Raw genomic sequence first — 23,126 nt, forward strand, 5'->3', positions numbered from 1 at the left:
GGGGGGGGGTCGGGACAAAAGGACAGGACAGGCCATGCATGTGCATGCACACCACCAAGACATTTCCTCAGCCGTTTCATTTGTTTCGAGCAAAACAGAGAAAGAGAGAGAGCGAGAGAAAGAGATGAAGATCGAGAACAAAGGAGAGAGAGAGAAAGAAAGAGAGAGAGAGAGAGCTCCCACATTCATAGGTCTTTCACGGGAGAGCTGATCAAGAGAGATATTGAGTGAGACGGTTTAAATCCAGAAAGAAAAGGCAGAGAAAGACAAAGAAAGAGAACGAGAGGGAAATCAGTGAGGCACGCATAGCATGGGTAATGAAAGAAAAAAGGACTAAAGGCATCAGGAAGGTGTTTCTTGAGAGGGTTAATGATATCTTGGAGCTTTTTCGAGTGTTACTGAAATACCTTTGAGATAATCTGCAATGTTCAGACTGAGGACAGTTGTAAATATGTGGTAAATAGCAAAGAGTTTAGTAACATGAAGCACAAGAAAAATGACGAGTCATTCCACACACACTAGGGAGTAGTGGTCACAAACTTTAGGTTACATACAGCTTCAATCTGTGTGCCCGCCGTGGCAAAGAATCGCTTATAGACTTTGTACCTTTTTTCATTTGTTACAGTTCTTTCTTTTTTAATTTCTACTTTTTTAATTCTTAATTCCGGTGTAAAGTATTTGATGTACATTACAGAGATGCAAGTGCATTGTGTATATTACACAAAAGACCAGTGTTTCCTCTCTCTCTGTGGTTCCTACTAACCTTGATCTATTCCATTCCTAGAAGTCAATACTGTTTGTCAACAAACAGAACCCTTGCCTAGCAACCCACACAAAAGTATGTCAGCGGCAGAATGAAGACCAGTCAGAAACGAAACATTGCATATCTGATGGTGTTGATCTGAGGGGGGTTGTAACAATAGCAAAACATCAGCATCATTCATCATCCCTGGTGCTCCTCCACTGCCTGTTGACTGGTTTACCCGCCGTAGAAAGACTCCATTTCCCAACATGCTGTGCATTGTTTCGTGTCCCTTGATCACCTTGACATGGACCATGTGTATCTCCCACAACCAAGCCTCCCTGTGAACTGTGCTCATTGTCAGTTTTTAAAAACGTGCCAAACGTATTTGTCTCGGGACCCTCGGGGGATAACATGGAGCTTCTGTTGAAGATTCCGCTCAACAGCAAGTCCTTGGTTCTAATGATGCCAGTTTGTAAATGCTTTTTTTTAATAATGTGTTTTAATTGAATAAAGCTGTGTATACTTTAACAGGACTGGGTCACTACCAAGGAGGGGCAAATGTCTTTGAGAGCTTCATTCCCTCCAAAGATGTACAAATTAGATGACTGTGTTGTACAATAATCGATGTTTGAGAGAAGAAGAAAAAAATGAAAACATTTTTTTTCAGAGATTGGTGGCAATTACGTTCATGGTAGAAAACTGTTAATAGAGTATGAATATATATTATATAAATATAAATATATACTTTTTATGTGCAGATGTGGATGTCACTTATAGCAGCAACGAAAAGACTTAAAAAACTACATGTAGGATTTTGTTCACATAGATTTTTTGGTCTACACACTAAAATGTTGAATTTGTGTAGTCATGTTGTTGCTATGTGATATAGGGGAGACCAGGGTCTGCTTTAGGTCTACATGCAAGTCACAACACTGTTAACAAGACAAGGTGCTACAGAACTAGACATACCAATGTGTGAATATTTGGTGTTAACAGTTTCCTGGCACTTGATGTCCCTAAAGCATTGACTAGTTAACCACAAAATAAAGAACTGAAGATCCTTTCAAATAGACCTACAGTAAAGTAAACAACTAATTGTTTACTTTACAATATGTTGAGTTGACAATATGCTTCCGGTTCTGTAGTTCAATACTGCGTTATACGGAGGTCATGGACTTCTAGGAGAATGAATTCTATTCGTTATAACACATTGTATTTGTTTACTTTAGATAAAAATGCAACCCCTGTGTTTAAAATGGACCCCTCTCCGAAGGACCTTCCCTCCTGCATGACACAATGTCATAGGTCCACTTCTTCTGATCCAATGTGCTATTAAGTTCAAACAGACTAGGACTAGCCTGGGTCGTCAAGTGCATGAGCAATTATTCCAAGAGTAAACGTGAATCAAAACACTTATGGAACCACAGAATTCAAAGAAGGATTCAATTTACAAACCATTCTTACACAGATCCCTGGTCTCCCCTACTGTACTGTTTAGAAGTCTAGACATCATCTGCAGATGCTTTCAAAAGGAACAACGATGCAATTTCCCCCGACTGGTGAAACGACACGACTTGTCCTATTGAGGTACCTTCTATGTAGTCAGCATCTGGAGCCAGACCATGTCCTTGTGAAAAGTAGACAGAAATCTGACTAAACTGTATGGGTTACAAACGTCAGTAACCTTTTTGTTGCTAGACAAACGTGTTTTAAAAATAAAATAAAAATGTGAATCTTTCTATTGCCTCAACAGATTGCAACTGCTACAAAGATATAAACAGACCATCGAAGCGCTTACAGTTTTTGGTGTTGTTTTTTCATGGTCACAGTTTCTCGCGTTTTCTTGTTCTCTGTCTCTGAAACGATCCATCTTGTGAGACGCTTCCTACAATCATTGTTACCACCTTAGATGAATAGGAACAGAATAAGATGCAGTGATTTGGCAAATAAATCCACTTAGTAGTTGTGCTGGAACAAAGCAGGGTACTAGGCTGATAAAGCAATCACCACCTTTCAGAAACGTCCAACGGGTGTCAATGAATACCTCTCTTCTCTCTCTCTCTGTCTGCCCATCAGAAATGTGCCATCTTATCAACTCTGACAAGGTGCCTCATTTTCTGCATGGGCTCCTCCAGCCACACTTATCCAGCGTCACACAGGCTACTGTGCATCCACACACGAACATGACACCTGGGCCCGAGGGACACGTGCTCCAGGGGCCTTGCACAGTTGCACATAGAACAAGCCCATTGCCGTCACATAAAGTGTTTCACTTCTCTCTCATGAGAGCGCCCGATACTGCAGTTCCTTCACATAGCTCAAAAGAGCTTTCCAAAGCTTTAGAATATGACATGGAATATTCCATTATATCCCTTTAAATTTTAATTGCATGGCTAATCCTGGGAGAATCCATCATTCTGTGGCCGCTCTGTGTGTGTGTGTGTGTGTGTGTGTGTGTGTGTGTGTGTGTGTGTGTGTGTGTGTGTGTGTGTGTGTGTGTGTGTGTGTGTGTGTGTGTGTGTGTGCGTGCGTGTGTGTGTGAGTGTGTGTGTGTGTGTGCATTTGTGTGCATTTGTGAAAGAGCAAGAATAAGAGTTTGTGTGAGTGAGACAGCTGCCTGAGTCAGTCAAGAGTTGAATAGTCTGCAGTGTCCTCTAGTGGACTTGTAGAGAACTGTATATGCAGGTCAGGTCTGCCATTTTCTCCTGGATGGCCTACTGCTGCACACTGACTGACTGCAGATACTGTACAAGCTACCACAGTCTCTGAAGATGGACTCAGATAATAGGCAATGCATTTGATATAAGCTTCAAACAGTAACCAAAATGTCCTTTGCTTATGTAAGTCATGCAATTACATAACTTTGATGATTATGCAAATAATGTTATTCTACAGAAATAGAGCAGTTGGACCATTTAGCATATACATTGATATTCATATGTGAAAGGGCGTTGGCAATACATAGTGTCTGTAGTTTTGATGCCTATCCACATTGACCAACTGCTACTGGAAATGTTGATTTAATAGTAAAACAAAACGACTCCCATTTGATTGGTCTGTTTGCCTTGAAACATACAAATAAGCTATATCTAAAAACATTTATAAGCTGTGAGTGAATACCCACTGTGTATGGTGTATGAGGTCGGCACAGACCCTCCGCTCTCCTCCTGAACACTCCGTGTTGGCTCAGAGTGACCTGCCCTGTGCCCTAGCTGGAACCACTTAATTTAGTAAAGTTATGGCCTGACCAAGTGACTCTTATACAATGCAATGACATGCCAAGAACCATTCATTACTGCTCCCCTTTTGCCCCATCCGCAATCCCCCACCCCTCCACCTCACACCCGCCAAGGCTAATGGCATTTTAAGTGACTTGTCTTAAAGCAGAAATAACGTAATCTTTATTGACAGTTGAGCGTTCAAACAATCAACTGATAACATTTAAAATATGCGTCAATAATAGGCCTACCCCTAAAACTGCAACCTGCATACACAGAGAACTGTTTTGGAGAACACATCAAATGTGTATCAAATAAGCCAATAACACAAAGAACTGATCAATTCATGAATACAAAAAATACATCTGTACGAAGTTCAAGTATTAGTTCCTCCCATTGAGAACACTTAAATTAGATTCCAGATAAGTAGCACAAACGGAAAACTTCTTTCTTTCTTCCAGCTGACGCAGTTGTATGAGGTCCACAAAAATCCAGGTCTGTCGGTTTGTTGTTCACCAGAGAATTCCAGAGCTAAAGGATTTAAAGGGGCACTTCAAACAAAACATGCCACGTCACTCAGTAAACACATGGAGGTCTGAGGTGGCCTGTCCATTTGTGAAAGACCAAGAACGACAGCGTGTGTGTGAGCGAGACAGCTGCCTGAGTCAGTCAAGAGTTGAATAGTCTGCAGTGTCCTTTAGTGGACTAGTCCACTCCGAGTCCAAGGAAGTGCTGCTGGAGCACTCTCTCCTCCTCCTCCTCCTCCTCCTCCTCCTCCATCTCCATGTAGGCTAGCATGTCCTCTAAACCTCACGTTGTCTCTCATCCTTCTTCAACCGAAAGCTCCTTCTCTCCCCGTCCTCCCTCACCTCCTCCTGTTGGTAGGCGCCCGTCTTTCACGGTCCTCCTCCGCCCTCCTCCTCTCCTCCTTTATGGCCTTGTAATTCCACTTGGGGATCTGCAGGTGGCTGTTTTCCCTGCTCCTGCGCTGCTTCTCCAGGTGGTTGGCGTTAGCCGGAGCCTTGCAAAGCCTCACCTTGGGCACCACCATGCCCGGCCGCACGCTGCTCCGCCTCATCAGGTGGAGCGGCAGCAGGCTGGTGCGGCGCAGCGCCACCGTCGACGCCGCCACCACGTCTCCCATGTCCCGGAGGACCTGCGGCTGCAGGCTGGACCGCCGGTCCGTCTTCTTGGGCACCAGGAGCACGCGGGAGTTCTGGAACAGTCTCTTGTAGTTGTTGAGCCTCTCCGGCCCCAGGCGCTTCAGCTCGTCCAGGCGCTGCTTCCTCAGGATCTCCTGCACGGCCAAGCGGCGCTTCCCCACGCACGGCGGGCTGCCCGGCGCCACCGTGCGGCACACGGGGGCGACGAGAGGGCTGACCAGGCTGGTGGTGATGCGGACCGTGTGGTCGAGGACTCCGTCCTCCAGCGCGTTGGTCTTGGTGCGGAGGTTGAAGGAGCAGCAGTCCATGGCCATCTGGGAGATGCGCCGCCAGCAGGACTTTGGCTCCTGGGCCTGGGCCACCAGCTCCTGTAGGAGGGGCCACTCCAGCCGGTAGGCGTCGCAGAACTGCTCGGCGCACGGCTGCTCCATCAGCCGGGTCATCAGGGCGGCCGTGTCGTAGCGGCCGGTGAACAGCGCCCACTCCCGCGGGGTCATCTTCCGGCCGTAGTCGCGGGCCTCCACGTCCCCGCCTAGAGCAGAAGCAGACACGCTAGACACGTGGAACCTGTGCTGAAAACACACGACGCACACGACCCGTACCCTCTACAAGCGACATTGTGCATCATGTCACGTGTAAGTGTACGTCTAATCAAAACACTGTCTCACATGGTCGAGAGGTTGAGAACTCTAAACATTAACTCTAGCCAAGAGAGTTGAAAGACGGAATTAACAAAAGACGTACGACTACTTGTTGTGCCTGTTCAAAGGCAAGTGAAAATACAAAATGGAAAGGGTGGGACCCCGTCCAATTAATGTTTTACCTGCCATCATGAGAGCCCTGACACAGTCAGCCCTGCCCTGCATGGCTGCCTTCATCATGGCTGTGAAGCCGTGACAGTTCCTCCGCTCTAAGTCCAGGCCAGGGAAGTAGTTGAGTAAGTAGTTGGAGATCATAACGTGACCTTGAGGTGGAAGAGCAACAAACACACAAGTTCATACAGCACAGCACCACAGGAGGAGGGAATTGTGACAGGACTTGAAATGAAAGGCTAGACTTCTGCTGTGTTTTACGACAGCAGCAGAACCAAATGAAAGACAACTGAGAACGTGTGGATGTGTCTCAATACTCTACAGCCTCCCTTTCTTGTCTTTTTCCCCCAACAATTACATAAAAACACAAGGGCAAGTAAAATCAACATGGAAGCACCCCAACAGGAATACCTCCATGGACATACCTGTCAAGTTCAAAGGTTTTGGAGCAGAATGAATGAAGTTGACACAGAGAAGACCATTGAAGACAATTGAGGCACACCCTCATAGTTAAGGTACCTGCTTGAACAGCTGTGATGAGGGCTGTGTTGCCCTCGTTGTCTTGCCAGTTGATGTCAATGTAAGGACATGAAGCAAGAGCAATAACCACATCCACGTAACCTTGGTAACAGGCCAGCATCAACCCAGACTGAAACAAACAAATCATCATCATAACATTAATTATTTATCCTTCTCATCATTCATTATACATTAAGGGTTTGATTTTAAGGAAGAAACATTGCTGTTTTGGGGGATACAATATTTACAGATTTGGTATTGGCATTGAGATCATTCTGAGAGACTTTCCTTGAGTCAATCCAACACTGCAACAAGCTTTCCAAGCTGAATAATGTACATTAAGTTTAAAGGATACATCAGTCATGACTTTGTTTAATCTCATTTACCAAGCTAAATATATGTAGAATCAACCTCACAGCCCCACAGTTATTCACATTTGTACATGTTGCACCTTGTGAGTGCTACAGTAGCTAACATGTTGCAGATACCTATGCCAGCTGCAGCATCGGCAACTACGTCTGCTAGCGTGTCTGACGTGAGGTCATTGAGGGCCTTGATAGTCTTAAGACCTGAGTCTGATTGCTCTTGATCCTCAGAGATTCCTCACCAGGGTCAATTGGATCTATAGCTTTGCTTTTCAAGGTGCTTCCTCAACTAGCTAGCTAAGATTATACTACAAAGACAAGTATGGTTTGCATTAACTGACTAAGGCCCAAAATAATTAATCTTTTTCAGGTTCCCAGCAGGTGCTGACAGAGCTGGGAACAGATGACCCTGGGAGGGAGTCAGGTGGCTGAGTGGTTAGGGAATCGGGTTAGTAATCTGAAGGTTGCCAGTTCGATTCCCAGCTGTGTCAAATGACGTTGTGTCCTTGGGCAAGGCACTTCACCCTACTTGCCTCGGGGGAATGTCCCTGTACTTACTGTAAGTCGCTCTGGATAAGAGCGTCTGCTAAATGACAAAAATGTAAATGTAAAATGTAACATAGGATTGACACTAGGTAACAAATAGGGTTGTGAAAGCAGCACCGAAGGTCATTGGTGCAGAGCTCCAGTCGCCAGAGCGACTTCCACATCACACGCTGCTGCAGCAGAGCCCTATCCATCACCACAGACACCACCCACCCAGCTGTCATCTGTTTACACCGCCTACCTTCAAGAGGCGGGACATCCTGACAAGAACAAACAGGTGTCGTGAGAGCTTCTTCCACCAGGCGGTGGGAATACTCAGCAAGTGTTGAGTAGTCAATTGGCCACCCCAGTCTGGACTGTACCCCCCACACCCTGCCACCACCTCACCTGGGTCACACCCCCCTGAACATCCTGCCCCCCACCAGACTATAAACCACCCGACACCTCTCACCCCAGTCTCTCCACAAGTCACCCTACATCCACTTAAATCCGGCCCAGATTGTTAGGCTATTTTTAGCTGAGGTTATTCTCAGTTGTTTAATGTGAATTATTGAATGAGATGGAAGGAAACCTACGTACCGTACAAACACAGGGAAAGGGGGGAGTACTTAGATAAAAGGAACTTAAGGTGGCACTTGCTGTCTAACAAGCCCTTTCTGATCCCTTTGGGAACACAAAGTTAAGTCTGAGCTAATAGTCTTTCACATGACCATCTGTCTGCTGCTCACCCTCCTGGTCCTTCATGACACTGCACTGCAGGTGAGGAAGTCAGAGTTGATCGCTGGGTTAACTTTGTTTGTTCAGTTGCTTTTTAATGACAATTCTCCCCACTGTACTGCACGTTAGTGATTATTGGGAATTAAATACAAGTCCCTGCTGTTGAAATGTCCCTTCTGCGAAACAGCCAGTTAATTGCATAACAGGACTGATAATATGAAAAAGACCCAGTGAAAACAAATTGAGCAGTGCAGTTGTCCAGTACTGCTTATTCATCACATTTATCAAGAGAGGTTATACTGTGTGTCTCAATGGGCAGAAGTGACATACCGTAGTTGAGATAGTATGTACTTTGTTTGTTGTTCACTCCGGCTTAGCCAGAGCTAGACCTGGGATCTTTATCAGCGTCACATCATCACATGTGCCATCCATCTGACGCAGATACAGCTTTGCAATGCTGATTTAGCAACAACCTGGACATCCGCTTCCATCACACATATGCAATTCAATCCCACTTTTCATTGTTAGTCAGATGAACGTACTAGAGACTGGTTATTGGCCTATCTTTTATGTTTTACAAACAGGTTTTTCTTGGAGGACTCCACAGCAGACTTTTGCAATCTGATTAAGGCATGATTACGTTTTTAATGTTTAATTGAGGTAAACCTCTGATTCTGAGAAATGTACTCTGGAATTACAACACTGATCTATAAAGAGCTCAGTAGATTTATATTTGGATAGTTTGGCACCTTATGTGTCTAGGTCATGTCAGCAGTCTTTTGTGCCACGTGTGACATGACACATGTATTTGGCTATGAAGGCACAGAACAGGTTTCAACTCCAGTTAAAAGTTGCCTGAGAAATGCAGACTACATGCCAAATGATGTATCCAACAGTATGATTCAGCAGTAACATAATCCTGCAACTAGCAGGCAGCAGGCCACTCCTGTCATTAGCACACTAATAGTATGTCAGTGACTAAAAGTGCCTTTAAAAGTCAAAGAGTAGTTACCATTGCACTGCAACACTGATTACTGGAGCTGCCTCCAGAAGCATGCACCTAAACACTGATCTCTGAGCATTTCTCTAGTTCTTGTACACTCGTGATACCACTGGATCAGAGTTATATCAGTTGATACAAGTCTTGGTTCTTCACTTGGCTGATATCTTGGTGAACTCTTTAAAAGCTAAACCATGATTATGGGCTGCCTGGGCACTATGTCCCAGAGCAATCCCCCACCCTCCCCATCTGTTTCCTGGGCTTAACCAACTGATCTGTGTCTTAGCTAGCACTGAGTCTTTTTAAACATGAGTATCTGTACCTCTACTTGGTTGGAGGGTGTGTGTACTTTTGCCATCTCTGTATCTCTCAGCAATTTTTGTAACTCAGCACATGATTGTGTTCTTCGAAATGCTAAAGCCACAGTGTAATCTGAGGGCACTTTCTGTTTTCTACTGTACTCTTCTGTACACTGCACAGTCTTGCAATGGAGTTATTTCAGTGTTTGACAACAAGTATTAAATAAGTGCTTGTTTACTGGGGACAAACATTTTCAAGTTAAACCCAATGCACTACCCAACATACCTCAAGCGCAGTGTTAAGTTCCAGAGTATTATATCTCGAGTTCTAGAATGTATGGGAGTTCTAGGCTGTGTGTGGATTTTGTACTTGAAGTGCGAGAGTTGTGTTTAAGTGCGAAAACCTACTCTTCTGTTTTTGTCTGTTTCCTTGACCTCTTCCTCCTTCAAGCCCTGCCGTATCATGATCTTCACAATGATGGAGTTGTTGTTGCTGCAGGCCTTGAAGAAGGACACCGATTCAGAGCTCTCCTGGATGGGCTGTGAGAACAGGTGGCTCTTCCCCTGGTTCTCCAGCGAGTCATCCTGAGGGTAGAAGGAGTCGTCGGAGGCGATGCTCTGGCGGTCGGGGGGGAGATCTGGTAAGGAATCAAAGTCAAACTCCTCAAACTCCTGATAAATGTCATCGTCGTCGTAGTAGTCGTCTGCCTCGCCGGCGTCTTCACCGCTGGAGCCGTCGTCTTCGTCCGAGAGGGACAGTTCTGGGGCCTCGTCCTCGTCAGGGCCCTTGCAGGTTCCCAGGGTCACCCCCACCCTGGCCCGTCCAGACATGCCATTCAGCTGCACCTTTACAGGAGTCCCCCCGCCTCCTGGGTCATCCGTGATCCGCACCATTCAAACCGTCAATCCCGGGCCCCGCCGCTTAAGCGAAACACTTGAATCATAGAATTTTGAGAATGCTAGAATGTTCACGGTCACACTGGTTCAAATGAGGTCACAAGCAACACAGCACAACACAGCACTCTCTGTTACCTCTTAAACGTTCAACAGACATTATGAGGTATGGAACATCCATTGTAATGTTTCAGAAACCTTCCTTTCAGAAGCGATGGTAATGGTTCAGGACTTCTTTACATCCACCAGGCTTTACCAACTTGTCATTAACCACAATGTTGACAGCAGATTCTCATTATCCTTGTGTAACTGACGCCAACTAGAAACCAGTAGTCCTGTAGACTTGAAATGTATCTATTCTTCTAAATCTCGATCATCAAGGATGTCCCATTAAAAAAAAGCTCTTCAAGTGCCAATCTTTCTGTAGATAAATTAGCGCCTCTGTCTCCTACTCCCTTGTGTCTGTATGAAAGTTTTTAAAAACTGTTTCTCCTAGCAAGAGCGACAGCAGAGAAGCAGTTTCTAAACTGACACTCAATAATCTCCTTAGAATCTCCCTCTCCCTCTCTCTCTCCCCCTTTCTCGCTCCTTCTCTCTAGCTCTCTCTCGCTCCTTCTCTCTAGCTCTCTCTTTTCTCTCGCTCTCTATCTCGCTCTCCCCTGCCTCCCTCTCTCTTTCTCTGTCTCTCTAGCCTCTCTAAATTTCTTTGACTTCATTTTTGGTCTAAATTGACACCCTATTCTGAATGATACAATGCATTGTCGTGTCAAATTTGTTCGTAAAACTATGAGCGTACAGACGCACAGACTGCAATTTAATGTGCTGTCAGCTGTAGATGTGCAGGTGTCTTTCTTTAAAGCAGTGTTAACATTGCCGTAAAGGCAAAAACCTGCATGCCATGTTTATTGAACATTGGTTAAAAACATCGAACTCTAATGACGTTAGTTGGGATTCCCTGGCTTTTTCACAATACCAGTCCTGCCCCCTCCAGTGTTTGCTTCATTTGCATGTGACCCTAATCTTTTACTGAACTGTGGGTCATTCGGCTGAAAGGTAATTGGATGCAGCAAAAATAACACTGCCCGGCAAGTTCATTTGTCAGCTAAAAGTCATCCTGTCCAGACACTACAACTGACAGTTGATGATAGTTTGTTGCAAGGCTGTTTTTTCCTCGATGGCTCGACCTCAAATAAACCCTCACCGGGAGTATTGAGGTATTTTGATGATTTTGACTTTCGTGACCAGACAAGAGATAATCAGGGCTCTCAAGTCTCATGCATACGCCGTGAGACTCGCATTTCAGCCATTTCTCACGCTCCCACGCAACACAATTGTATTTCTCACGTATTTCAACCATTTATCAGGCTGAGAAATAAGGTATAACTTTTCCCGCTATATACAATTATTGGACGAGGAGCAGGCATACTGAGATGATAGTTGTCTCGAGTTATACCGAGTAAAAAGCCAATCAGAAAACATCACCAGCAAACACAGGAACTTCTGCTCTTCTCAAGCTACCCGTCTACTCCTCACGAATGTTTTTACCAACAGTATCAGATCCATTCCAGGTGTATTTTACGACTAAATCCGTTTTGAGATTTATACATCCAGGTTACGTAACCCAGAATGAGCAACGAGTTTGACACTGTAAGTAATAATTACATGTGACCATTAGTGCTTGAAATAGTTCCACAGCTGACATGTCTTTTAACACCCGAAGTCTCCGAACATAATCCTGTACATGTAAAAAAAGAGTAACAAACAACAAGCTATCATGCTAACTATATTTATTTTATTTGTATTCAAATTATTTTATGGCCCAAACAACAAAACCCTTTCTCCCACTTAACTAATAAAATTCCAGGAAGGGACTATAGAGTGATATTGATTCTCATAGAACACAACTGGTATGTATTGTTTTGTTCAAATACATCCACCCCATAAAAGGTGTCCAAAATCCAATGACATTAAATAGCAATTGCAAATAACATTAAACCTGCACTTTAATGCCTGTACCACCTGTTGTGTGAAAATAGCATAGGCCATTATTGTAAATCATGTTCATAACTAACCAGCTTGGGTTAAATAAAGTATAAATAAAACATTTTCATCTATGTGACACTGAATCAAAATGAATGGTTTTCATTCATTCATCCATTGTCATCCCCAGAACATTCAAGGCTGTACAATTACACAGGTCGAAATCCCTTACAAATCATCAAGTGTACTTGCATATGCCACTACTTGCACATATAAAAATAGAACATTTGCTTAGAAATTAGTTTTAAGGTGAGAATTGTCCAGCTTTGTCTGTGTAGATACTCCTAGTCAATTGCTGGATCTCAACATACAGTATGCTCACACTGGAAAAACTTCAAATTCAGTCACAGACACTCAATATTACAAATTAAAATAGCCATTATTTTTTACCTTACAATAGACTAAAGTTTTATTTTAACATAACAAATATTCCTTTATTTACAAACATAAGCTATCAAATCAATGTTCAAAACTGAACTCAGTCTCAACAGGAACATCTGAAATTCTGTTTTGTTGTTGTGTGGTGTTATCACCACAAAGAAATACTGATGTTATGATTGCAAAAAGAAAAAGAAAAAAATAAATGGCATTGAATCAACACTTGCTGAAAGTGCAAAATATCTATACTCTGAAGCTATTCCCCATCACAGCCCCTCGTGTTTGGCTGGAGGTCTGCAGAGAGAAGACATCATCACACAATTAAGGAAACAGGAAACTTCTCTCACACTAATGCTGTAAACCACACTGTCAAAAAAAAAAGAAAAAAAAAGAAAAAGAAAAAAGAAAGTTCACTAATAAATACAACAAACTATGTGAAGCTGGTTCTGGCATTCACTGTCTCAGTCTCGTTCCTCAGAGGATGATCTTAAGTCCCGAGGTTAGATAGAATGTCTCTGAGGCCAATTAAGATTGTAGGTCAGGCACACCCATTGTAAAGTTGAAAATAAAGTTATAAACCACTGTGGCCTCCAGCAGAGTCCAGGACATCAACACTGGGCTGTCTACGAGTCTCCAGAGTACTTTAAAAGGTCAGACTTCCACAGCTAAGGTGTCTGATAGCAAATCCTCTCTTCCTATAAATCTGGGACAAAAGCTATTAAAAGAAAAAAACCAAGAACTGACTGAATGCCAGGAAGATGAGGCTAAGCTGTTTGTGAACAGCATTACCAACTTCCCTCGCTCATTTGGCAGTAGCAGGCGATTGTGCCAAACTCGTAATGACCGGCACCTAGAGGCTAGTCATTCAATACACCAAAATATTGTTAGTTCACTCAGTTGATTTTATGTTTTTGTGTTGCTTCTTTGAGGCTCAGGTTGACCTCGCTTGTGAGAAGGGAACGTCAGGGCAGCATCTAGTTGAGAGTAGAGCCACTGTGTGCTCCAGAAGGGCTCCTGCCTGTCTTGCGTTCGTAGTTCACCAGTCTCTGCCCAACTAGGTACCTGGAGCAAAGACGTAATGCTTACAGGATTTCGAGTCACAATGTTTCATAAATATTCCATTTGTACACTTTTAAATGCAGTTTCTTTAAGTCCTGTGTATAGCATGCTATTTAAATCACAGTTTCCAACAGATTCATTCATTAAATAAAACAAACATGTGCCGTGTTGTCCAGCCACTCACTTATCGTTCTTGATGTGTTCGTAGAGGCGTTTGAACTGTCGGATCTGAAAGGAGAGGATCCCGAGCAGAGCGACCACCATCAGCAGACACGGGTAGATCCTCCGGCTCACCAGGGTCTGCATCTCCAGGGTCACCCCTGAGAGGAAGAGGCCTGGTTAGGTCCCAGCCCACCAGCTAGTCCTGACCTCCTGTCATGAACACCCGGTACACTCCATGTACACACACACACACACACACACAGAGACTGACCTAGTAAGGGTACTATTCCACTTGCAATAGTGTAGGGTACACAGAGAGACAGGAGCAGAACTGTGATGACAGGAGCAGCCAACTTATGGACGATGAACTGGAGGTCGATCTGTCGGATGCCGTTGGCGTACACCTAGAGGAAGGATAAACCACAGTCAGGCAGGCAGCTGGACCTCCCACACCTCCTGTGTCCTTGTCCCCCTGTGATGCAGCTATAACGCAGAGAGGGACCGACCTGTTCAATGACAGTCTTCAGCCACCACTGAGGTCCCATCAGAGTGATGGCAGCGATGATCTTAGCGTGGAGCACTCCCAGAGCCCAGTCCTGAAAAGACACCCCAACAACACACATGTCCAGGTCACTGCTCCAGTTATTCACCTCCTGTGGTCTTGTGTGATCAGTTTGGCGGTGCGAAATGAACTCAATTGTGTCATCTAGTTGGGAGTTCTGCTCTTGATGGTCGTATGAAGTGATGTGGCTGTGTTACGCAGTCCTACGACAGGGTGAGGGTTAACAGTGAGGCGCTATGCTGGCCATATGAGCACCCCGTACCTGCCAGGGGTAGAAGAGTGGCGTCTGGTCCAGAGGAACTCTGAGGGGAGCAACAATCACCAGCTCGAACAGCAGGCCCAGCAGCAGAGGAATCACACCCGCTAGGAGCACCGCGACGATCAGGGTCTTGATGATCTACACACACACACACACACACAACACAAGCACAAAAGCCCAAGCATGCGCACACACAGCAAGAGAAAAGGTCCCCATTAGAACCCAACCCTGATCATCACCACCACGTCAAAAACACCTTCAACGACCACATCCAGTGTCACAGCCATGAGCAATGATAGTGCGTTAGATAGTTTTGTCATTACCGTTGGGGAGGGCATTACCATGAGGGTCCACTCGTGGACCTTGAGCATGATGATGTTGCGTCCCCGAGGCATCCAGGCCAGCAGGACACTGAAACCTCTGATGGACAGCCAGCACACGTACAGGCCGCATGCTGCCGTGTACAGCTCGTGGATCTTGGAGCTACCCATCCAGAAGGACATCAGCCAGCGGCCCGCACACACTGGAGGGGCGAGGGGGAAGGGGAGGGAGAGAGGGAGAGGTGAAGGAAGTGACTTGTAGGATGAAGTGCGATTCTGAAACATGTTGTGTGTTTGTGGGTATTTTCACTTCAGTGCGGGTGTTGTTTTGTTTAACTATCCTAGTGGGGACATTTTCTTGTCGGTCCTCACAAAGATAGTAAAACAAAGTGTGTGTGTGACAGACCTGGCAGAGTGAGGCACACCAGGCTGGCCAGCAGCAGTGTCAAACACATGAGCACGATCAGCAGCACGATCTACCCAGACAAGAACACAGGTTAGTCACAACCAAAGCAACACCCATGACCACTGAGGACTACATTAGACGTATCTGCATTGATCTTTAGACAACCAGCAGCATAACCATATTTGGGTGAAATCTACTTCCTGATTGTGAAGAAAGACTGACTGATTGGCTGCTGCTCACCCTGACAATGAACCTGGTTGGTCGTTGGTATGGCTGGAAGCCTACAGGCCCGCCCTGCTGCAGGATGGCCTGATGGGCGGCGTGTAGCCCCTCCCCTATGCCTGGAAAGGCATGGTTGTTGTTGCGACCGGGGAGGTTGTTGTTGTTGTGATGGTTGGCATCATTGTCCTCCTCCCCCGGTTCCCCCAGCAGATAGGAATGGAGGTCTCTGTGAGGGAGGGAAGGGGAGGGGAGGGGGTATTAAGTAAGTATTTTTGCAGTCTGAATGTGTGGTTATGAGAAGGAAGCAGTGTGTCCGGTGTCGAGGGAGAGACTCACAGCAGGTAGCCAGCAGTGAGGGTCCAGGCCCGGACCAGACCTTTGAGCCACTGGCGTGTGTGTCCCTGCTCCAGCAGAGCAGGCAGAACCACCTGTAACAGCAGCAGCTCCAGGGACAGCTCGCTGACCGGGGCGTCACTACACAGACATGGATCAATGGACAAAACATTTAACAACCAAATGAGAAGCTCACAGGACAGGGGCTGTACCATTTCCACAAGTCACCTAGCAACCATTCAGTATTCAGCTCAATGACTGACAGTTCCCCTACGATTCCCACCTGTAGAGCATCACATTATACGGGAGGAAGGCCGGGAGAAGGAGTTTGATGATCCGGATAGGAAGCCACAGCATCAGCAGGACTATGGTTCCAAACACGACCTGGAAGCGGAGCAGGGAGGGAGGGAGGGCTTTATAAAAGACATGGGAAAGAGGACAGGAGACAAAAGAGAGAGGAAAGGAGAGGAGAGAATAGGTAAGAAGATCTTGTTGACCCACCACGGAGAGGATGAACCTGCGCAGGTGTCTGTAGATGGGCAGGTGGATCATCTCCTGGACTGGGTTGAAGTCGGGATCGTTCAGGTTCCGGAGGAACCACAGAACACCAGGCCTCAGCACCTGCACAGACAAGGATTTAGTGGACAAGGATAAGAACCAGTGCTATAGCTCACCTCCTGATAAGTATGGCTGTAAAGACCTACCTCTCGCAGTAGGAGGATGAAGGAGGCAAAGTAGAAGACATAGACCATTCCTACGAGCCAGTGGAGGAACATGGTGGTGCCCGGGGCAGACTGGAAACTCACCTCCCGGTCCTTTAGAGAGGCATCAAACATCTCCTGCAGAACACACACATCATCTCAAGATGTCACCTGCTGCTGCGCACCCGTGTGTTACAGATGAACGAACGACCGTTTGTCCAATCACTGAGGCTCGCTGGGTGATTGACGTACCAGGGAGCAAATGTCGAGCCACCAGCCACATATAAGAGGGAACACGCCTATCTCCACAACAACCAGCAAAGAGACCTGAGGAGATGGATAGGACACACGTTTTATTGAATCAATGTAACTGATCCACTGTAAAGTATTATGGGTTGTCATTACTCATGCCTTTTACCTTGACAACGATGTAGCACACTCCAAGCAGTCGTCTGGATCTCTGGAACCTAACCAAAGCAGCCAGACCCTAAGGTGACTGTTAAGGAGAACACCACTGTTGTGCATTTCAGTCTTTCATACTTCATAGTGACAGCACACACATGCACACATATATTGGACACACAGTGGAAGGATACGTGACAGAGTATAAGAGAGGCTGCCAGGAGGATGTACCCCACAATGGTGGTGATGAGGCCCTCGAAGTGGGAGGCACGCACCTGGAACAGCACACAGCATCATTAAGAGACAACACCCTTCTACTGGCTGGACACTTTCTGTGTGGGTATGAACTGTACACTTACATTTTCTTCAAATCCAAGTCCCACCACAGAGAAATGCCCGATGTGATAAGGGCAGAACGCTATAGCAGGGAAGGAAGGTATATGGAGTTTAAATGCCACCTTACAGTGTGTAGTGTATGAGAAGCAGAAGAACAAGGGTAGACTTACCGAACACCAGGATGAAGAGAGTGTTCAACGAGACCACCCAGAACACATGCTCCTAGAAGAAGAATAGAGACATGGGATGACAAACTCATGGCAGTCCGTCATCGTTAGCTAGGCTCATGGGGATGTTTGAAATGTACAGTGGTGTCTGTTGTAGCTGTCCAACATTTTTGAGGACATTTATGACATTATTATCGTAAATGAACACGTACTAGAAACACCAGGGAACCATCAAGACCCAGCATCTGTGATTTCAGAAAACAAATGTATTTTTTTTAAAGTACACTTTATACAAAAAATTACAATCATTTGTATGGCAGGATGTCAAGTTCTTTAAAATTGCATATGCAGGCAGTAAAGGCTAAACTATTCCCACTAGTGATATCTTTAATCTATTTGAATTTAAATACAGTTGAATGTCAATGACAACAGGTACTGACCCCTAACTCAAACTCACCCTTTCCCATGTCAACTCCTCTGCAGCCCTGTCCCACTCCAGAGCGTTCCAGTTCAGGTCATCTAGAGACACATACCAAGCAGTCACTGACACACTGCTGAAAGACCTGGCACGACACACACAATCCAGTTACGTGCAGTGAAGACGCCCAAGTCACTGTAACACACCTTGTCCTCCATTGTTGCCATCCACTCCATCATCTGCTCCGGCCTCGTCCTCATCCTCGTTCTCCAGCTCCCCGTCCTCCCCTGGGTCTAACCCTTCGTCAGGGGCCTCCCCCCCTCCTGCCTGCTCCCCTGGGGGGTCAGCCCCAGGGCCGGGCTCCCTCTCTCCTGGACCCTGCTGGGGAGGGGAAGAGGCACCAGGGCTGGGGGTGAACTCTGACACGATGCCACTGAACTACTTCAGATGTGCGTGGCCTCAATGTCGAGCATGATGAGGTTGTCTGGTTTGCTCCTAGAGCTTGTTTCCCGGCTGCTGTTGCATTTGACAGGCTATGGCTAGCACACTCTTGACTACAGAATCAAATATATGAGATTCATAAAAACTTCAGATTTTGTTCTCATTCCTACTTCTTTAAGTTAATGCTGTCTTTCGTTTACCTCATTGGGCCGTGCTGGTGGGTTGGGAGGCTGCTGCTGGTTCTGCTCCAGCCAGTGGGGGGCGCCACCGTGAACGATCTGCTCTCTGAGCCAGACCAGACTGATGAAGGCACATAGTGTGCACGTCACCACAAAGCAGCCTTGCAAGGAGTCCGCCAGCAGGTTCTCACTGTGTGGACCGACATCAGAGTACACTTGGAGTTAATGGGTGTATGAAGAAATGGTGGGAACAGCATTTGTAATGTCCTTAGGAAAAGATTCAAACGTGGTTTGAGAGAGAGCGAGACACACACACACACACACAATCACTTACGTGGAGAGCATATCTAAGGGTAGGGTGAGGAGTGAGCTCACAGAGCCAGTAAACAAACACTTGTAGATTCGACCTGTAAAAGACACACACACACACATACACACTTTAGTTTGTATAGAACTCATTTACTCAACACACCCAATAAAGATGTCTACCTACAACGATTTTGCATCCTTTATTTAAGTTTAGCTTTACATAGAGGATGGATTTACATGCTGTTAAAGGAACCACTCCGAGCCAGGCGAATGCCACTAGAGTGTAGTGGAACCAGTATCTGACAGCTGTGCCCACACTTGTCACCAGGCCTGCAAAAATGTCCTGGACAGGCAGTCTGGAAGGCATGTCTGGAGAGTAGACTGAACAGGAGAGAACAACAAGATCCTCAAGTGACTAAGTGACCATAGTGGCAAAGACTGACAACTTGGTCAGGGGAGAAAGGGGGTGAATGTGAGTCTGTGCGTGGAGGGAACAACTTACTTGGTGTAAAAGCAAATCTGTGTGTGCATAATTCACAGTACTCTTTTCTGCTGTGTTTCAGCCACTGAACCAAGCTATAAACCAAAACAAAACAAGAGAGGCATGTCAAGTATATTAAGTATGATCAAATATAAAACATGTGTATGGAGAGTTTATGAGAGAAATGAACTGATCAACATAATTCATTCACCCGTACCAGTACCCTGAGGGTTGATTGTATGGGTTGAAGTGTACTTGAAGAGAACGTACCATTCCTGGTGGATGAACTTAATACTTCCAGTACAGACACAGGGGTGAAAGAGGGGCTTATCTTGGCTCCCCTCTGACCGACACACCCTACATATGTCTGCTGTTGGGCACAGGGAGAGGAATAAGAGGCAAAATACAGGATTTAGCACAGTGGTATGATTCCACGTACCTACAGTATGGATATCCTTTTGTTGGGAGACTGTTGGACTAGCTTATCATACTCGTTGCCATTAGCCTCGGCATATAATGTATTATTATTGGCGATACAAGGTTTACTGGACACGGAATATTGTGTGATATTATTGGTGTGAAAACTCCTAGCTATTGCTACTGTACAGTACATCGTGTGTCAGTTATCCGACACAAGTGCTGGATAGTCGCCTATACTACAGTAGTAAATACGTAGCTCTATAGTTGCCCAACTCTTTCCTCACATATTTCGGGAAGTCATTAGCTGTAATTATTAAATAACGTTACAAGATGTATTGAGAACATCTTACTTCACGTACATAAAGTATCAGCACTAATATCAGCTAGTTAAAAAAAGTTACTACAGTACAGTTGTGGCGTATACTACCTTCCTCTGCGGTATCCATCTTGACAGCTTTGGCACAGCTACAGCAGCTTCGGCTAGCTAGCGGTAAAGCTAGCAGGCCAGCTACCTTATTAAGTTAGGTAAACCAAACACAATTCATGTCTAACTTGAGTATCAACGATTCTTGTACAGTTACAATGTAGCCAACTATTGTCGTCAACTATCAACTTTCTGTGTTATAATTTATATCAAGTCATATCAGATCCCACACTCGTTGTTTAGCAGCCTGAACATTCTGTCAGACCAAAGGTAAACATCGACACAATTGACAGGCCTACACATTTGAACCACTAGGTGACGCAGAATCATTAGCCTACGCACAAAAACGCCAACCAATAGTTTCCCATTGTCTTTATTGTTAAATGCTTACAGCGAAATTGCGGGCAATATTTCAATTGAATTAACCAAAAGTAACATTATAAAGTTGCATAGAAGTTTTCATTTTATTTTTTAGATACATGTAAAGTCCAAATGTAGAAACATTTTGTAGACCTATATATATTTGCCATTATTGTCTTAGGTGCAGATGGTTTTGAATACATTCTTGGCTAACAATCTGTAGAATTGATCATGAAACAGCATTACTGTCTGTGTCGTGGGGCTGTGTTACTGATGGTGGAGTTACAGTCTGTTGAGTTCCTGTTCCACATCGTGATTTAAAGGTTTCAGCGTTATACACCCACACAGTGTCTATGCCCTCCCCAGCTGTGGCATCAGGCACCCAGGTGGGAAAAGGAAATCGACAGGCAACCACCTTGGCTGAGCTCTGCAACTCTCTCTCCAGCTTGTCCTCCAGTTGGTCCATCTGAAAACAAATATCGTTGAGCACTGCTTGAAATATATACTCAGTTCATGTTATCTAGTGCTTAAATTGAACCTGACACACTTACCATTTGAGGGACTCCAAATATGACCACGTTGGAGTATTGAGCAAAACTCACCTGAAATGACAACCAAAGTCACCTGTTGCAGGAAGGCTCATTTCTACTAAAACTTTCTACCCTTCGATATTAAGGAGAGGACAAACGACACATGGAAGTAAAGGCAACTAAGGATGTCCTCTGAGGACCCACTCAGTGTATGAGAATAACTTTGAGACATGGTAAAAACCATGTGAGAACTCCTCTGCTTGATTTATCATGTACTGTATGCCAAGCATAAGCTGAAAGCATGACATAGCCTAGTATCTGTAGCCAGCCTGATGCTAGTGATGATGAGACTAACCTTCCATAAGTCAGATATATGAAAGGAAGTGGAGCGATGAACTCCTTCTCTCCAGGCACTGTAGCGAGAGTACCACACCAGCCATGGGTTCAGCTCAAACCCTGCAGCTCTGAATCCAGTCTTGGCAGCTGCTATGACCTGGACAGATAGAGAGTGCAATCAGTTCATATATTGACAGATGCAGGGCCGTAATCATAATATATATCCTCCCCCAATATTCAAATCTGGTCAACATGTCCCCCCCAATATATTGATATAAAAATATTAATAAAATATAAATGTGATGCGTTACATCTGGCAACCACGCCCACTGTCAGAAAATATCATAAAAATAATCATATTCATAACTAAACGTAAAATGTTTTCAGGGGGGGGAACCTCAGACTCCCCAGCAGATTTTGTCCCCCCCAATGTTGACTCCATGGCTACGGCCTTGGACAGATGTGTAAGACAATTTCATCATGGAAGATAACTGTATCAGTACAGTTAATCTGTTTTATCCTGCAATTGAATAATGTAATAAAAAAAATCTGTAAGTAAACTTATAATACTATTAAAAGGATGATATTGAGTACTCACTATTCTTCCATCACCACTGCCAATGTCAACCAGAGAACCTGATCTCGACTGCAGGACCCTCAGAACATTCTCCACCTGCGCCGAGGTTGCAGGGACAAACGGTAGGCACACCTTCCTCAGAGCTGGTGCAACAAACGGTCCCGCAACTGCATAAAGGGCGACCAAAGAACCCCCTACAAGCCCGGTGGCAATCAGTCCTATGCGCTTCTTTATGCCATTGTCGCTCACTTTATTTTGTGTCGCAGACGATTCAAATATACTTGCCTCTGACATTACACTGGCTAACTTGTAACGATTCACAGTGGATCGTTTTCATTCAAGGACATTCAAATCGACAACATAATTAACTTTAGAATACACAGCCAGCAAACAGCAACAGTCGTAATGAACCGTTACATTATAGTCTACATTACTTTTTGCAAACAAAACGTTGCTACACTTGTAACCGATACAAAACGTCAAAATGTAATAAAAGACAGTCCGTAAGTGCCGCCAGTTCAGACTGGGTGAGTCCGTTGCAAAAATATGCCCGACTTTAGGACTGAAGACGTTTAGTTCCTACAGTAACGTCGTTCCCCCCTACTCTTTTTTTTTTCCTTGCATCTTTGTAAAAAAAAAAGACCAATCAGTGAGGAAAAGAAAAGGAGATTTTATAAATTAAATTATTTAATTAATGGCAAAACAATTGCATTGGACAAATATTTTTACAAAAGACCACAATGAATGATTGATATTAAATTATATTAAATATAATATCTATCATGTATTCCACAAGTATACAACTTAACAATGAAAAGCAGGTACAAGAATGGACACAATATAAATAATAGATAATGTGTATACAACAGACAATAACTTACTTATGAGGAACATCGATGCATGTACAATACACAACCCTGTTCAAACATAAGTTTGCTGCTCATGGTTCTAGCACCATGGTACTTTGAATCAGAGAACTGACTCCCCAACAACATGCAAAAAAAAGTGATTAAGAAGACAAATAAG

General features: G+C 44.8%; 3 protein-coding genes across 7 annotated transcripts; all 3 read right to left on the bottom strand.

Moving 5' to 3' along the window:
- Window positions 1–4,788: 4,788 nt before the first annotated feature.
- On the bottom strand, window positions 4,789–10,278 carry ankrd33bb (ankyrin repeat domain 33Bb). The gene is made up of 4 exons (XM_067252957.1): window positions 9,793–10,278; window positions 6,458–6,587; window positions 5,950–6,090; window positions 4,789–5,658 (listed from the first exon to the last, which is right to left on the bottom strand). Exons 1-4 carry the CDS (start codon window positions 10,276–10,278, stop codon window positions 4,829–4,831), a joined length of 1,587 nt encoding a protein of 528 aa, XP_067109058.1. The 3' UTR covers window positions 4,789–4,828.
- Window positions 10,279–12,048: 1,770 nt separating this feature from the next.
- Window positions 12,049–20,566, bottom strand: LOC136959024 (E3 ubiquitin-protein ligase MARCHF6-like). 4 transcript variants are annotated; one of them, XM_067253221.1, is made up of 26 exons: window positions 20,301–20,566; window positions 19,724–19,823; window positions 19,475–19,548; window positions 19,210–19,353; window positions 18,998–19,070; window positions 18,685–18,853; window positions 18,250–18,421; window positions 18,083–18,144; window positions 17,838–17,870; window positions 17,629–17,680; window positions 17,482–17,540; window positions 17,317–17,397; window positions 17,139–17,207; window positions 16,973–17,047; window positions 16,724–16,858; window positions 16,521–16,640; window positions 16,303–16,403; window positions 16,023–16,160; window positions 15,705–15,912; window positions 15,465–15,534; window positions 15,080–15,261; window positions 14,742–14,876; window positions 14,424–14,513; window positions 14,189–14,321; window positions 13,940–14,075; window positions 12,049–13,758 (listed from the first exon to the last, which is right to left on the bottom strand). In XM_067253221.1, the coding sequence occupies exons 1-26, from the start codon at window positions 20,317–20,319 to the stop codon at window positions 13,671–13,673; spliced, it is 2,718 nt and encodes a 905-aa protein (XP_067109322.1). In that variant the 5' UTR covers window positions 20,320–20,566; the 3' UTR covers window positions 12,049–13,670. The 4 variants fall into 4 exon arrangements, with proteins under 4 accessions (XP_067109322.1, XP_067109320.1, XP_067109321.1 ...); XM_067253219.1 differs by having other exon boundaries at window positions 15,062–15,261; XM_067253220.1 differs by having other exon boundaries at window positions 18,250–18,424.
- A 90-nt stretch (window positions 20,567–20,656) lies between these two features.
- On the bottom strand, window positions 20,657–22,612 carry atpsckmt (fATP synthase c subunit lysine N-methyltransferase). Of its 2 annotated transcripts, XM_067253549.1 has the most exons (5): window positions 22,386–22,612; window positions 22,122–22,294; window positions 21,543–21,680; window positions 21,209–21,259; window positions 20,657–21,123 (listed from the first exon to the last, which is right to left on the bottom strand). In XM_067253549.1, exons 1-5 carry the CDS (start codon window positions 22,435–22,437, stop codon window positions 20,887–20,889), a joined length of 651 nt encoding a protein of 216 aa, XP_067109650.1. In that variant the 5' UTR covers window positions 22,438–22,612; the 3' UTR covers window positions 20,657–20,886. The 2 variants fall into 2 exon arrangements, with proteins under 2 accessions (XP_067109650.1, XP_067109648.1); XM_067253547.1 differs by having other exon boundaries at window positions 22,122–22,612.
- Between the last annotated feature and the right edge of the window lie 514 nt (window positions 22,613–23,126).

This window comes from Osmerus mordax, chromosome 16, assembly GCF_038355195.1.
Source record: "Osmerus mordax isolate fOsmMor3 chromosome 16, fOsmMor3.pri, whole genome shotgun sequence".
NCBI lineage: Eukaryota > Metazoa > Chordata > Actinopteri > Osmeriformes > Osmeridae > Osmerus > Osmerus mordax.